Here is a 14,231-nt window from a genome sequence, read left to right as displayed (position 1 = left end):
CTGATTCCGTAACTTGATTGAGCCTATCCCGGCTGTCTTACATGGACTGTCATTCCCCATGTAAACAAGTCCGCCATTGAGTTCTTTGAAATCAAAGAACCACTCCCTGATGGGACACATATGATAGGTGCAACCTGAATCCAATATCCACTCGTCTGGATGCGATGTTGAAGGTGAAACCGTCAAAGAACAATCTGACTCCGCATCATTTTTGCATTCAGCAACATTTGCATCTTGCGAAGCCTTTTCTTTCTTCTTCAACTTTGGGCAGTCTTTCTTCCAATGTCCTTTCTCATAACAGAAAGCACACTCATCTTTGGTAACTCGCCTTTTCGATTTGGACCTTCCTCTTCTCTCCTTTGATCGGCCTTGTTGACGACCTCTTACCACTAATGCTTCATCTGTAACTGCTTTGCCTTTCATTTTATCTGCCTTTCGCAATTCATGACTATACAAAGCAGAACATACAGTATCTAAAGACACATTCTCTTTACCGTGGAGTAATGTGGTCTCCAGATGTTCAAATTCATCAAGTAGAGACGACAACAACATCAATGCCAGATCCTCATCCTCAAATTTCACATCTAAATTTAGCAGGTCTGCTACTAATTGGTTAAACAAAGTAATGTGTTCATTCATAGTGGTACCTGGTCGGTATTCAAATCGGAATAACCTTTTCTTCATAAGGAGCTTATTCTGACCACTCTTCTTCAGAAATTTGTCCTCCAGTGTCTTCCACAATCTATGTGCAGAAGTCTCATTCTTGACAGCATACTTCTGCTCCCTGGACAGACACGACCGAATTGTTCCACAAGCTAACCGATTTATGGTACTCCAATCTTTATCATCTATATCTTCTGGTTTCTTTTCTTCAATGGCAATGTCAAGACCTTGCTGGAAAAGAGAGTCTAGAACCTCCCCCTGCCACATACCAAAATGGCCAGTACCGTCAAATATCTCCACCGTCAATTTCATATTTGACAGTGGAAACCTCGACCACGATGACGAAGAACTAGCCTTGTTTTCTTGATCATTACCCGCCATTACAGACTCAAAATAAAGTATTCAATATTACAAACAAATAGAACCAAGGACGGACCTTGGCTCTGATACCACTTGTTGAGAAAACCGGGTAATTTTCTCTCAAATAGTGAAATGAACCGATTCAGTAATTTCAGAGTTAACCCAATGGGGTCTACTCGATAAAATTACTTCTCCAAATAAATTCTTTGGAAAGACTGGCGAGGACACTGTCCCTCTTAAATACCAGATTCCTAACAGAATTTATCAGTCAGTGTATTTATCACAATATAAAAACACCCTAAAGAACCGTACAAAACACTACTACCAAACCCGCAAATAATATTGAATACAATATCCCAACAGAAAATAAACTCAGAAATAAATGCAGAACAAAATAAATAATAAAGAAAGAACATACCCGAAACGTTGATAACGGAGTTCAGCCAAATTGCCTACGTCTCCGAGCACCCTCTGCAGAGCCCGCTTATATTTAGACGGAGAAGGAATACAATATTTGAGGTACATTACAAATGAGGGAGGAGTGCCACTTTTATAGGCAGCCACTCCCCCCAATTTCCTAATGCCCACCGATGTGGGACAAAAATATTTGTCAAATTTCAACAGATGCAACCAGAATGCATCATAACTTTCACTCCATATAGCTTAATGCCGTCAATTTTATACAGTATTACATCAACTAATAAATTTAAATTAAATTATATATACATATTTAAAGTAGTACTACTATTCATGGAGAAAGAAATATTTTAATTATAATTTGGCCTAGGTCAATGTAAACTCTAAAAATGTAGTAGTAATCTGTTTCTCTGCAATCACGAGCGTCGTGTGCAGTTAATTAAATTAAAGTTCTGTTAAAGGGCGACACCGATTTACTATTAATTATTACATATAAAAATATAATTTTGATAAGCCTAAAAAATATAATTTATTTTGATAATATACCGAGATTATATTGATTTCATAATATATAACTTTTAATGTTTATACACTTTTGGAAATGACCTAAAAGTACGTAATGTTACAAAAAAAAATATATCACGATATTATTATTATTATTATTATTACACAAAATCATTATTTACACTCTATAAAATTTATAACTACACATTGCGCAAACTCAGCAGTCAAAATGAAATTACTTTGAAAGAAGATAAATTTGCTTAGCTTTTTGAACTCTGAACTAAATATTTTTTAAAACTATAGAGAAAGAAAAAAAAAGATAATGTTTGGGTGTCGCTTTAGAAGTTAACGTAAACACGCGCGAGAGCAAGTATCCCTCCCTGACTAACGTGTGTCACTCCACTCGCCCAATTCTTTCATCATTAGCAATGCCATATGTATAAATTAATCCTTGTCTTTTTCATTTTTTGAATAACAAACTATTTTGTATTTATTTTAATTTAAAAATGCTACAGTGGGATACCAGCGTGGACACACACACATGTATATATATATATATAAGCAGGGAAGGGAAGGGAAGGGAAGGGAAGGGAAGGGAATGTGGTGGTGCTTACAATTCTATTCTTGTTGCATTCATAATTTCATATCCCCTCTCTCTCTATTAATTTCCACCACTCTTTGTGAAAGTGAATGATAAATTGAAGATGGGGAGACAACCTTGCTGTGACAAAGTTGGATTGAAGAAAGGGCCATGGACTGCTGATGAAGACAAGAAACTCATCAATTTCATTCTCACCAATGGCCAATGCTGCTGGAGATCTGTCCCTAAACTTGCTGGTGCTTGTCCTAAATCTAGATTGCTTTTTCTTTTTGTTGCTACATTTATATTTTTAATTAGTGATTTAATTAAAACATAACATCTGGTGCAGGGCTGCTGAGGTGTGGGAAGAGCTGCAGATTGAGATGGATTAACTATCTGAGGCCAGATTTGAAAAGAGGACTTCTCTCTGATGAAGAAGAGAAATTGGTCATTCATCTTCATGCCCAGCTTGGCAACAGGTTCTTCATCCAATCAAATGCTACTTTAATGTCTATATTTCCCTTTTTTCAATCTTATAAATTCAGTGGTCTGGACATATGGTTATACGACTTTTCAATCAGTTATAAATGCATAAATAAAGAGAGAAAATGATAAGAGCGACTAATTCATTTCAGTTATAAAGCGTGGCAGACAAGTAAAAATTCAGTAGTCTAGACATATAGTTATGTAACATTTCAGTCAGTTATAACTGCAGAAATAAAGAGAGAAAAGGATAAGAGCGACTAATTCGTTTCAGTTATAAAGCGTGGCAGACAAGTAAAAATCAGTAGTCTAGACATATAGTTATGTAACGTTTCAGTCAGTTATAACTGCAGAAATAAAGATAGAAAAGGATAAGAGCTGTCATTATGATTAGATGAACACACCACGTGACAATTATCCGAACTACTGAATTTTTATTGGCATGGTCTTAATTCATCATTATTGCCCTCCACTGTTATTAACTTTATTTTTCCAGTACCAAAATTTGAGACAAATCCTATTTATTAAAATTTCCAAATTAAAATATGTGCAGATGGTCCAAGATTGCCTCTCACATGGCCGGGAGAACAGACAACGAAATCAAAAATCACTGGAACACACACATTAAAAAGAAGTTGAAAAAAATGGGAATCGACCCCACAACCCACCAACCTCTGCCAACCCCCGCCGTCGATCAGCCGCTGCCGGAATCGGAAAAAACAGAGTCCAAGTCAACCACATTTGAGCAGTCAACCATTTCAACTGATGATAGCAATAATGATGAGAAAATCATCGAGTCAAACAACGATGTGCTGTTAGTCAGCAGCTCCGATTTCTGCATTGATGAGATTCCGGTGATCGGGCCCCACGAGATCATGCTGGCGCCCGATCAGAGCTCCCCGACGCCTTCGTGCTCGTCGTCTTGCTCCAGCAATGGCGCGTCGTGGCCAAACGCAGCGGGGTTGGCAGCGCAGAGCTTTGAGGATTACTGCAGTGAGATTGTGAATAGTGATATATGGGAGCAAGATTTTAAGGATGTGTTTGATTTGTTGGGAGATTTTGAGAGTGATTTGAAGGAGGAAGATGCCATGAATCTTGATTCTTCTTCATGGGAGATGATCAAATTTAATGTCATGTGAAATGTTAATTGGTACTAGTTTTTAGTATTTTTCTTTTAGTGAATAATGGTTATGGAGAGTGAGAGTTGGAAATATTTTTCTTCATTGTGGCCCACATTTTTAGTTGCTCTGAAATTTGAGGTAACTAATAGAGGAATATTAACCATTTTTCTTTGTCGTATTTAGTTGCTTTGAGAATTGGTAAGAGTAATATTAACCATTTCTTGGATATTGATGGGGGGTCACTAACTGTTGTATTGAATATAGGAGTTGAGATATGAGAATATGATAAAGGACTTTGACTTGTTATTTGGCATTTAGAGTTTTAGGTTTATCACTCTTTATCATGAAATTGTGCTTAGTATGAACATTAAAAAATATTGTGGCTACTATTAGTATATGAATGTACTAGTGGCTACTATTGATTGTAGGCACTATATAGAGAATTATGATGTGGGATTGAAAAAGATGTAGCTAGAAATTGAAAATGTGTAATTGAAAAGTAGTTTTGCATAGTGGGGAAATGGGAAAGAAGGAATGAAAATGAGAACAAACATGTCCTTGGAATAGGTGGATAGTGATTTTGAGAACTATAATTCGAGTTTGAACTTAGAAGTGTAATATTCTCTTAGTCAATTATCATTTGTAGGTAATGAATTAGACATTTAGACTTAAGTAAGTGCATCCACAACATAACATAACGCCATTATCTTGTGATTACGGAAAAAAAAATTCATGGACCTCGGAGCCAATTTTCGAACACTCACTATTAATAATATCAATTCAGTCTCAAATTCGCATTTGTTAATTAAATTTCTTATTTTATTCATCTTTTTGAAGTTACATAGATAATGAACAAATTAATCTTTTTTCAAATAGTTTATAGAATTAATGATGCCAATAATAATGATTTAAGTGTTGGTATCAAAATAAATGTATAAAACAAAACAAATAACGATAACTAGGACTAAACGAGAGCGGTGTTTACAGATAATGCTCACATAAGATGTATTGCATAACAATTGTCTCTCTCTATATATATTTTATATATATGTCATATTTTTATTAAAATAATGTAATTCTATATATATATATGTCATATTTTTATTTAAATAATGTAATTATAGAGAAATGAAGTAGAAAATTTCAAGTTCAGAAATATTTTCAATCCAAAGATATGTTTAATAATTTTTAAAATTCTTTCAATTAAATATTCTATATTGTATAAATAGAAGTATTTTCATCATTATCATTTGACATTTTGACAAACCATACGTTCCACTTTGAAGAACTTGCTAGGATGTTAGGTGATGTGCTTAACATTGTTATACCGGCGATTAAACCATAATATTTACGTATTGTGTATTGAAACACAAATATTTTGAACAAAATACAAAAATAGGCATATTTCTAAAAAAGTGCAAAGCTATTATCTAAACACACATAATTGGTTACATGACCAGGTGCAAAAATTTATTTTTATTAATAAACATAAATTTATTAAACAGTATTACCTCACGAAAAATATTTTATAAGTAGATGAAATATAGAAGTGCTTAGATTTTGTATTCATTTGAGACCATTTGATACTAAAAGACCAAACTATTGTTAAATAATTTATCATTAATTGTACGGTATATATTTTTAGGGTTTTCTATAAAATGTTTTAAACTTTCTCAAAAGAAAAAGAACAACAAAACACCTTAAAAAGACAAAAGGAACAAAAAAAAGAAAACGAAAAAGGCAGATAATCAATTTAGGGCAATTGTGTTTGGAACTCTGGTTAAAAGGGCAAAAGGCACATGTTCTTCCACTAGGCTAGAACCTATTTTATTTAATTTTGTAAAACGTTGTTTGATACTCACTCCGTCCCGATTCAAATGATTTCATAATTCTTTAGAGATTGTTCCACCACAAGTTAGTCATTTCACTTTTTTTTTACAAAAACAACATTTTTAGTCTCTTGCTTTATTATCTTTCCTAATTTATTATATGTACATCTCACTAGACACAATTTTTTTAAAAATCATGTGCCCGAATAGAGCGCCTCACTTGAGATAGAATGAAGGAATTACTAAATATCAAAACTAAAAGGGACAGGGCAAGTAGCAACACACAAGCCTTGCCGATGGCATACAGCCATGACCAACGTGTGGTGAGTGCCGCTATCTTGAGCCATCGGGGAGGGCAAACTGAGCACCGTTGCAGATACTGTAAGTAAACTATAGTAGTCGAGAAAGTTTAAAGATGGATTCATATATTCATATGGTAATATTACATCATCCGAACATTCTGAAAACTTACAAATTCATACACTACTCATGTCTCATTAAAAATGAAACGTTTTCCTTTTCGGATTATCACATTAAAAATAAAATGTTTCTTAAAATGAAAATAATATCATTTTTACCTTTTCATCTCTATTACTTTATTCTTTTCTCATTAACTCACAAAACAATATAGTACTACATAAAATTCTGTGCCGAAAAGTAAATGTTTCATTTCTAATGGGACGAAGTATTTTCCAATAGCTTTTAAATCTTGTTACGCATATTTTTATAATCTATTTTGCATACTAAATAGCACACGGGCGTGATTTTCAAAGTGGGCAACTGTAAGTCAGTTTTTTTCCACAAAAGAAATAAAATAGTGAAAGATAAAACGTTGTTTAATCCATATTCTAAATCAATTATCCTAAACAATTTCTTGTAAATTTAGGATTCAACCAGTTTACATTTCAACGGAGACAATGAATCAGCCATAAAAGCATCACATCGGATTTCATAGTGATATTTTCCTAACAAAACATGCAACTACCCTTATATATGTACCAAACTAGAAGCTTGAAAGGTCAAGAGAGTGATCTCTATTCTAATTTTTAATTAAAAAAAATCCTACCACATAAGTATGCTTATATATTTTACTTATTTCATGGCAGAAGAACAAGAAGAAACACAATAACCACAAGCTACACTGATGCATTGGCCACAATCGTATGCATTTCCATATATAACGACGAACAACAGATTCGAGGATATCATGTATACAAGTTGGCTATATAGATAATCAACATTAGTAAATGAAAGGGATGATAGCACGGCGGTTTCTAGGATATTTGTCAAATTTACGGACATACCATCTATGAGTTTCGCCAGCGGCAAGGGAGAGATTTGCCACCTAACAAAAGTACAATTATTTACCAGAGGAAAGCATCAGCCATGTTTGTGTATGTGTAGATGAAGGGGGTGGTAATTCTTTGAGCAATGTCACAAATATAAGACTCACCGTAAAAACAAAGACCAACCAGGTTGTAATATCAGAAAAGCCGCTTGCAATCACCAGCCCGCCATATATAACCTCCATGAGAGAAGGGGAAATGTAAGATCCAAGTGAACTTGCTTATGCGATAAATTTGCCTCTTTTCATTTTTATGCACAGATAAAAAAAATACTCACAGATTCTGCAAGATAATGCGGAGACGAAACGTATTCAAACCAATCACCCTCAGGAATTGCATACTCACTGACCTTATTACCATTTTCCCTTATCGAGCCCTGAGTTGATCAGAAACAACATTAGATGTGTGACCAATGTAGTAGCCCAATGCAAATGACGTGTATATTCTCAGGGTTCCGTATATTCTCCAAACAATACATAGAACAAGGCCAGCCAAGTTAACACCATGAAATAGATTTACCCGAAAGACTTACAAGAATGGCATGGCAATGGTACTGATGAATCCAACCCCAGAAGAAAAAAGCAGCACCAATCCACACATACCATTTGAGTTGCAAAAGAGGATACACGTACTCCCGGAAACTAGGTTCTGTGACTTGCATTCTATCTTTCCCTTTAACAATAAACTCTGCAAGCAAATTTGCCACAAGTTTGAATACCTCCACAGAGTATGTGCAGCAGAGGGATAGTGGAGCTGCCATATAAAAACTATTACAAGAAAGATACTTCATCAGAGTGCGATTTTCATTCTTTTCTCACTTCCTAGAGGCAAGATAGAATTCTACTTCATATCACACAAGCAACAAAGCTAAATTCAAGACGATGCAAGTTGACACAACAACCATTTAAACAATCAGCTGCAGTAAAACTTACAAAAGGCCGGTGAGGTAGCCAGCAATATGCATCCTCGCAGAGGGACTATACTTGAATACGTATATACTCTCTATAAGGCGGCGCAAGACTTGTGCTTCCATCAACAAAAGCAGAAACACAGAGTTCCATATCCCATATTTGTACTCTCCCATTGACGAATGCGAGTTGCGAAAGGAAAACTCTTGCGAAACTCCAGTAAAGTGGCTCGCAATAACCGAATACAGGGATGACTCCGAAACTACAGGACCCGTTTTGTATGCGTAGATCCAAGTGGCCACAAGCAGAAAAGTAGTCCATATAAAACCAACAATGTAAAAGTGACAAAAATATCTCTGTGGAACACTGAATTTCTGCAGCACAACAAGGCATAAATCGTGCTACATTAACCAGCAATTCATCTTCAAATAGATATACAACATAATTTAGCAACGAGACACACCAAAAAAGGCTTCTTGTTCGAGTTTATTCAATCAATTATCACGCTAACAAAAGAAGCACAAAATCCATCTCAAATAAGAATAAAAGCAGAAGGAAATTGCATACATAAACATAACTGCAGAATGATAATTTTGCCGAGTTGAAAAGCTAAAATAAATGAAATTACTGACAGCTGAGGAAGAGTCCATAATTTTGCCACGGCCGGCGAGGAGAAGCAGGAAGCGGCGAAATGCGTTGAATTGGGGGGAGGGAATGAAGGCTGCGAGAAGTGGCAGGGTGCATGAAATCCACGCCGCTCTAAGGAGGAGCACCACCGCCACGGAAGACGCCTGATTCAGCAGTGATTCTAAGGAGGTGAAGAAGGATTCAATCGAATTCATGATTTTGAGAATGAATTGGCGTGGGGTTTTTGTATTAGGAAGGAGTGGGTTTTCAATTTATGCAATATTGTGGAAGATTGATTGATACTGATTACTCATGCCATCCACAACGCTGTTCTCTACCGTTCCTAAACCGTTCCTAAACCGTTCCTTAAACTACTATTTGCAGGCCTCACTGTACTTTTTTACTTCATTCCTTAACTAAGAAACGAAACCTGCAACCCTCCGTTTTTTATCCGTTCCTTAACTGTTCCTTAAATTACTATTCATTCAATTTCATTTTTTATTTTTATTTCCAACCCAATTCAATTAAAACAAACACACTTCATTAAAATTAAAATAACATTACAACTTAAAATTCAAAAAATAGAAAAAGACATAATTAAAATCCTAAAAAAATAAAAAATGACATAATTTAAAATACAATTTTATAGAGACAACCAAGAATAAGTTTGTCCCACATCGAAAGTGGAACATAAAACATTTAAGGATGTCTCTATAAAATAGAGATAACCAAGAATGAGTTTGTCCCACATCGAAAGTGGAACATAAAACATTCAAGGATGTCTCTATAAAATAAAGTTATAGAGATAACCAAGAATGAGTTTGTCCCACATCGAAAGTGGAACATAAAACATTCAAGGATGTCTTTATAAAATAGAGATAACCAAAAATGAGTTTGTCCCACATCGAAAGTGGAACATAAAACATTCAAGGATGTCTCTATAAAAGAGAGACAACCAAGAATGAGTTTCATAAATTCGCAAGCCCATCAAATATATATGTGCTAATACGAATTTCTAGTATTCATTTATTTGTAAAAATTGTTTTTAAATATAAAAAATAATTTTTATAAATAAAAAATATTTTTTTAAAATTCATTTAAAAAAATGAATTTATTGCGTCAGCGTCACGACGTCCACTCGCGGGCCGGCGAGTGGGCGTCACGCACGACGCAGGGCGAGCCACGTCGCCGAAGCGCGTGACGGCACCCGCGACGGCATGGGCACGACATGGAGACGGAACGCACCTCCGCAACGCGTCGCGCGTCGGTTCTGTTCTGCCGGCACGAAAAGCGGAACCCGGGCAGCCCGCGTTGCGGGTGCTCTCATAAATAGCGTGTGACCTCTTTCGAATCATAATTTCTGTAAAACTATTTTGTCAATTTACATTAATTCAACCAATTCCAAATATTTCGTTCAACCTTTAAGTGTATCCAATTTTGTTTATAGTTTTGCTTTAGATTTTACCGCATCAGCAGTGGCACGGAGCTCCCGGCGGAATACCCAGCGAAATTCTCAAAAATACCTTCTGCCACGTCATACGGACTTCTCACTGCACAGTGGCGGAATTCCCCGCGGAATTCCCGACGGACTTCCCACAATAATGCAATAAACGGGAATTCCGCGTGGGAATCAACGCAATGACGGACGTCCGCACGGAATTTCCTGGGGAATTCCGCGGAACGCCGCGGAACTGCGAATTCCTCGACGGAATTCCGTATCCGTTTATGCCACGCACAATGGCGGACGTCCGCCATGAAATTCCCGCACGCCAGTGGGAATTCTGCGGTTACGTGTGCCACTGGTGATGCTCTTACAATTGCAAGCACTATATTTTAGTTTATACTGTAGTAGTAAAGACGTCCCAATTTCTATTATTATCAGGCAAAACAGACATGTAATTATGTAAATAAAAATAAAAAGATGGCGAACAGTACTTATCATAATTGGGCCTCTTAAATATATTGGGTGTCCTGTAATAAAAACAAATGGGCCTTATTTTTTGTACATTTCTGTGCCATTTTAATGTATCCATTATTGCCTATGTTTAGGAATCACAATGTGAGTGTTAGGTAATTGATTGCTGTCACAAAATTGGTGTTTGCATGATTGAAACTCTTAATCTATATTTTATTTGTATTTGAACTATATGTACTTGTATTAGTCGGGTGCGTTATATTGTTAACTTTCTTAAGTTGCTAACTCATCAAGGTAGTGAACTAAAAATGTTAACACGATCACATTAAAATGTCAACACATATTTTTGTGTTGACATTTTAAATATCAATGTCAACACAATATATTAAAATATCAACTAAGTTATGTTGATATTTCAATATCATCGTGTCGACATTTTTAATACACTGCGTTGATGAGTTATCAACTTAAGAAAGTTAACAACGGATCATACCTCCATATCAGTATATGTACAACATTTTATATGTGCACACGGATGTTATGTTACTGCATAAATTCATCCCTTTTCTCTTAAATAACTAATAAGTTGAATTTGCATTATCTGTAATTTGTGGTTTTAAATTTTAGGAAAAATATATCCTTAAATACTTGTACTTCGATTGTTAATTCGTACGATTTTTCCAAATTACTTATGAATAACGTATTTTGAATGTGTTAATTCTTCGTTGTATTGCCATTTTCAATTTCATACAAATTATAACCCCAGACTAAATCTGAAATGCATTGGATATTGAATTATTCTCGTACACTATTTAGATATTGTACATGAATAACTTATTTTAAATGGGATGCATGTACCATGTAATCTTCATAATGCATTTTCCTCCTCAGGCTCAGTTGTGGCCTTCCTTTTGGAACTAATTCATTTAAATTTTAGGCCACGAATGAGCCCGAGGAGGAACATGCATTATGAAGATTACATAGTACATGTATCCCATTTAAAATAAGTTATTCATGTACAATATCTAAATAGTGTACGAGTATAATTTAATATCCAATGCATTTCAGATTTAGTTTGGGGGTTATAATTTGGATGAAATTGAAAACGGCAATACAATGAGGAATTAACACATTCAAAATACGTTATTCATAAGTAATATGCAAAAGTCATATGAGAAAAATGCAATATCGTATGCATGATAATGCTATACAGTAGGGAATTCACACATTTAAAATAAGTTATTCATATATAATCTGCAAAAGTAGTTTAATTAAAATGGAAGACTCAATACATAATATGGTGATTATAATCTGTACGAAACTAAAAACGATAATACAATGGAGAATTAACGCATTCAAAATAAGTTATTCATATATAATATGCAAAAAGATGTATAAGAAAATGCAATACCTATTGCATAATGATGCATTATGCAATATGCGAATTAGTATAATCTGTACGAATTTAAAACACACCAAATTTAAAACTCGAAAATAAATACTGAAAAAATCGGAATATATTTTGGCTCAAATAAAGATATTGCGCAATTTAGGAAATAAAATAATATAGCCAAATATTATGACTAGCATAGAAAAAGGAAAAGAATTAACTTCCCATATAATTGGTAAAATCTGGTGTGAATTAAGGAAGAGTAAATTGACCGATGAAAATAAGATTACAAATATACCCACCAGTGAAATATATATGCATATAATTTGATTCATTTGGCTGCCACATGGCACCTCCCAACCATCTGATGCATATATTTATAAGGGGTGATAATGGATCTATGTTCTAACTTTACATGTAGTTATTTTTTGAGCACTCTCCTATAAATTTTATTCTTTTAAAATATTATTTCTTTCTATCATTGAAATGTATAATTTTTTTTCCTTTTTAGTTTATCTCAGGAAAATATGAGCATTCTGAAAATTATTTTCTTTATAACGTGGTGAGACTCATCCTCCATTAATAATACTTTAAAAAAAATTCTATTTATCTTTCTGTTACTTTACCAATTATACATTAAAACATGTGCCAAATCAATTATTCATACTTTTCAAGTACGGAAAGAGTATCTGACATCTATGGACATTAAAGGACTTTTGCATCTTTTAAGACCCTTTTTCGATAAAAATGCCCCCAAGCAATAAGAGCTAATGTAATTATTTATGTGAGAACCGTCACTTCGGTTGCACTTGATCCATTCATTTATGATGTATTACTCTAAGAGAAGTCATTAAAGTATGTGGCAAATAATTGCACACCTAGACACATAATTGAAGGGAAATGAATGCCAAAATGGCGGTTCTTTGTCTTATTAAATTAAAGAGTATTTTGGTCCAAAAATTATGAAAGTTCTAGTGAAATTATATCAATGTCTAGGGACGTATTTTTTATATTTTTAAAGGATAAGGACAGATGATATTAGCAGGGATGTTAATTGGGTCAACTCGTACTTTTTTCAAGTTATCAGGGTTATAACTTTTTTCAGGTTATGAATTTTCAACCATACTTCTAAACTTTCGAATTTCGGGCTAACCAATCAGGCCTGTCGGGCTCTATAATAATTTATATTCTATTGATATTTAAATCTGTATTAAATAATTACACATTCAAATGAGTACTATTATTTAATCTCAAAATTAATATTTACTGCATAGAGATGCAAAATTATATTTATTAAATAATCATCATTTTTAAAATTTTTACATATATAATTTTATTATGATAATTCTAATAATAATAAATATTAATATTGAGTACAACTTTAGAATAATAAATAAAAAAATATTTGTATGTCCATGTGAAAAATAAGATTGGACCAACTTTTAAAATTTTAAAAATATAATGAAAATTGAAAATTAAATAATGACGATTGTCTCCTTTCATACCAACCCTATGGGGTTAGGATTAATTTGGGGTCAATCTATCAGGTTAGAGTCTCCACAACCCCAACAGCCTCCCTTCTCCCACAGCCATGTCCTCGCCGCGGCTCGTCGGCGTCGTGCAATAGGAGCCCTGTCCACCGCCGCCCCCCTTCGCACTCAGCCGCATCCCCGTCGAGTACTCGGCGTGCCTGCGGCTCCGTCCACCGCCCTGTCCGCCCTCGTCCTCCACTATAGGGAGATGCAACGCAGCCGCGGAGTCGGCGGCCGCCGGGGCTCCCTTATTGTGGACACTCTTAGGGCAATTCGAATTATGACTTTTTTAAGTTATATATTTTGCAACCCTAATTTTCTCTATATCTTATTATAGTACTATCGATGAATATTGTTAATTTCATATTAATACTAGTTACTTTATTTTCTATATAGTCTGATTCAAATAACTTCATAATTAATTAATGATCCTAGTAATCCTAGAATGAATTTATTTTATAAAATGATTAATATATTTAATTCTAGCATATCTATATAAATTATTAATAAGAATTTTAGGAATAAAGAATACATTTAATTTTAATATTTAGCTTGT

General features: G+C 34.4%; 2 protein-coding genes across 2 annotated transcripts; one reads left to right on the top strand and one right to left on the bottom strand.

The window, feature by feature from the left end:
* Positions 1-2,535: 2,535 nt before the first annotated feature.
* Positions 2,536-4,434, top strand: LOC121777981 (transcription factor MYB20-like). The gene is made up of 3 exons (XM_042175327.1): positions 2,536-2,781; positions 2,874-3,003; positions 3,561-4,434. The coding sequence occupies exons 1-3, from the start codon at positions 2,649-2,651 to the stop codon at positions 4,144-4,146; spliced, it is 849 nt and encodes a 282-aa protein (XP_042031261.1). The 5' UTR covers positions 2,536-2,648; the 3' UTR covers positions 4,147-4,434.
* Positions 4,435-7,078: 2,644 nt separating this feature from the next.
* On the bottom strand, positions 7,079-9,099 carry LOC121775989 (polyprenol reductase 2-like). Its single transcript, XM_042173108.1, has 6 exons — positions 8,844-9,099; positions 8,236-8,585; positions 7,836-8,070; positions 7,581-7,679; positions 7,411-7,482; positions 7,079-7,302 (listed from the first exon to the last, which is right to left on the bottom strand). Exons 1-6 carry the CDS (start codon positions 9,051-9,053, stop codon positions 7,198-7,200), a joined length of 1,071 nt encoding a protein of 356 aa, XP_042029042.1. The 5' UTR covers positions 9,054-9,099; the 3' UTR covers positions 7,079-7,197.
* Between the last annotated feature and the right edge of the window lie 5,132 nt (positions 9,100-14,231).

Source organism: Salvia splendens, chromosome 18, assembly GCF_004379255.2.
Source record: "Salvia splendens isolate huo1 chromosome 18, SspV2, whole genome shotgun sequence".
Classification (NCBI taxonomy): Eukaryota; Viridiplantae; Streptophyta; class Magnoliopsida; order Lamiales; family Lamiaceae; genus Salvia; species Salvia splendens.
This window is presented reverse-complemented; position numbering and strand designations above follow the sequence as displayed.

Coding starts and splice junctions, on each gene's coding strand:
- LOC121777981 (XM_042175327.1), top strand. CDS start 2,649: ATGGGGAGACAACCTTGCTGTGACAAAGTTGGATTGAAGAAAGGGCCA. Junction 2,782..2,873: donor ATCTGTCCCTAAACTTGCTG/GTGCTTGTCCTA, acceptor CATCTGGTGCAG/GGCTGCTGAGGTGTGGGAAG. Junction 3,004..3,560: donor CATGCCCAGCTTGGCAACAG/GTTCTTCATCCA, acceptor AAATATGTGCAG/ATGGTCCAAGATTGCCTCTC.
- LOC121775989 (XM_042173108.1), bottom strand. CDS start 9,053: ATGAATTCGATTGAATCCTTCTTCACCTCCTTAGAATCACTGCTGAAT. Junction 7,680..7,835: donor ACCATTGCCATGCCATTCTT/GTAAGTCTTTCG, acceptor TGATCAACTCAG/GGCTCGATAAGGGAAAATGG. Junction 7,303..7,410: donor GGTTGGTCTTTGTTTTTACG/GTGAGTCTTATA, acceptor TACTTTTGTTAG/GTGGCAAATCTCTCCCTTGC.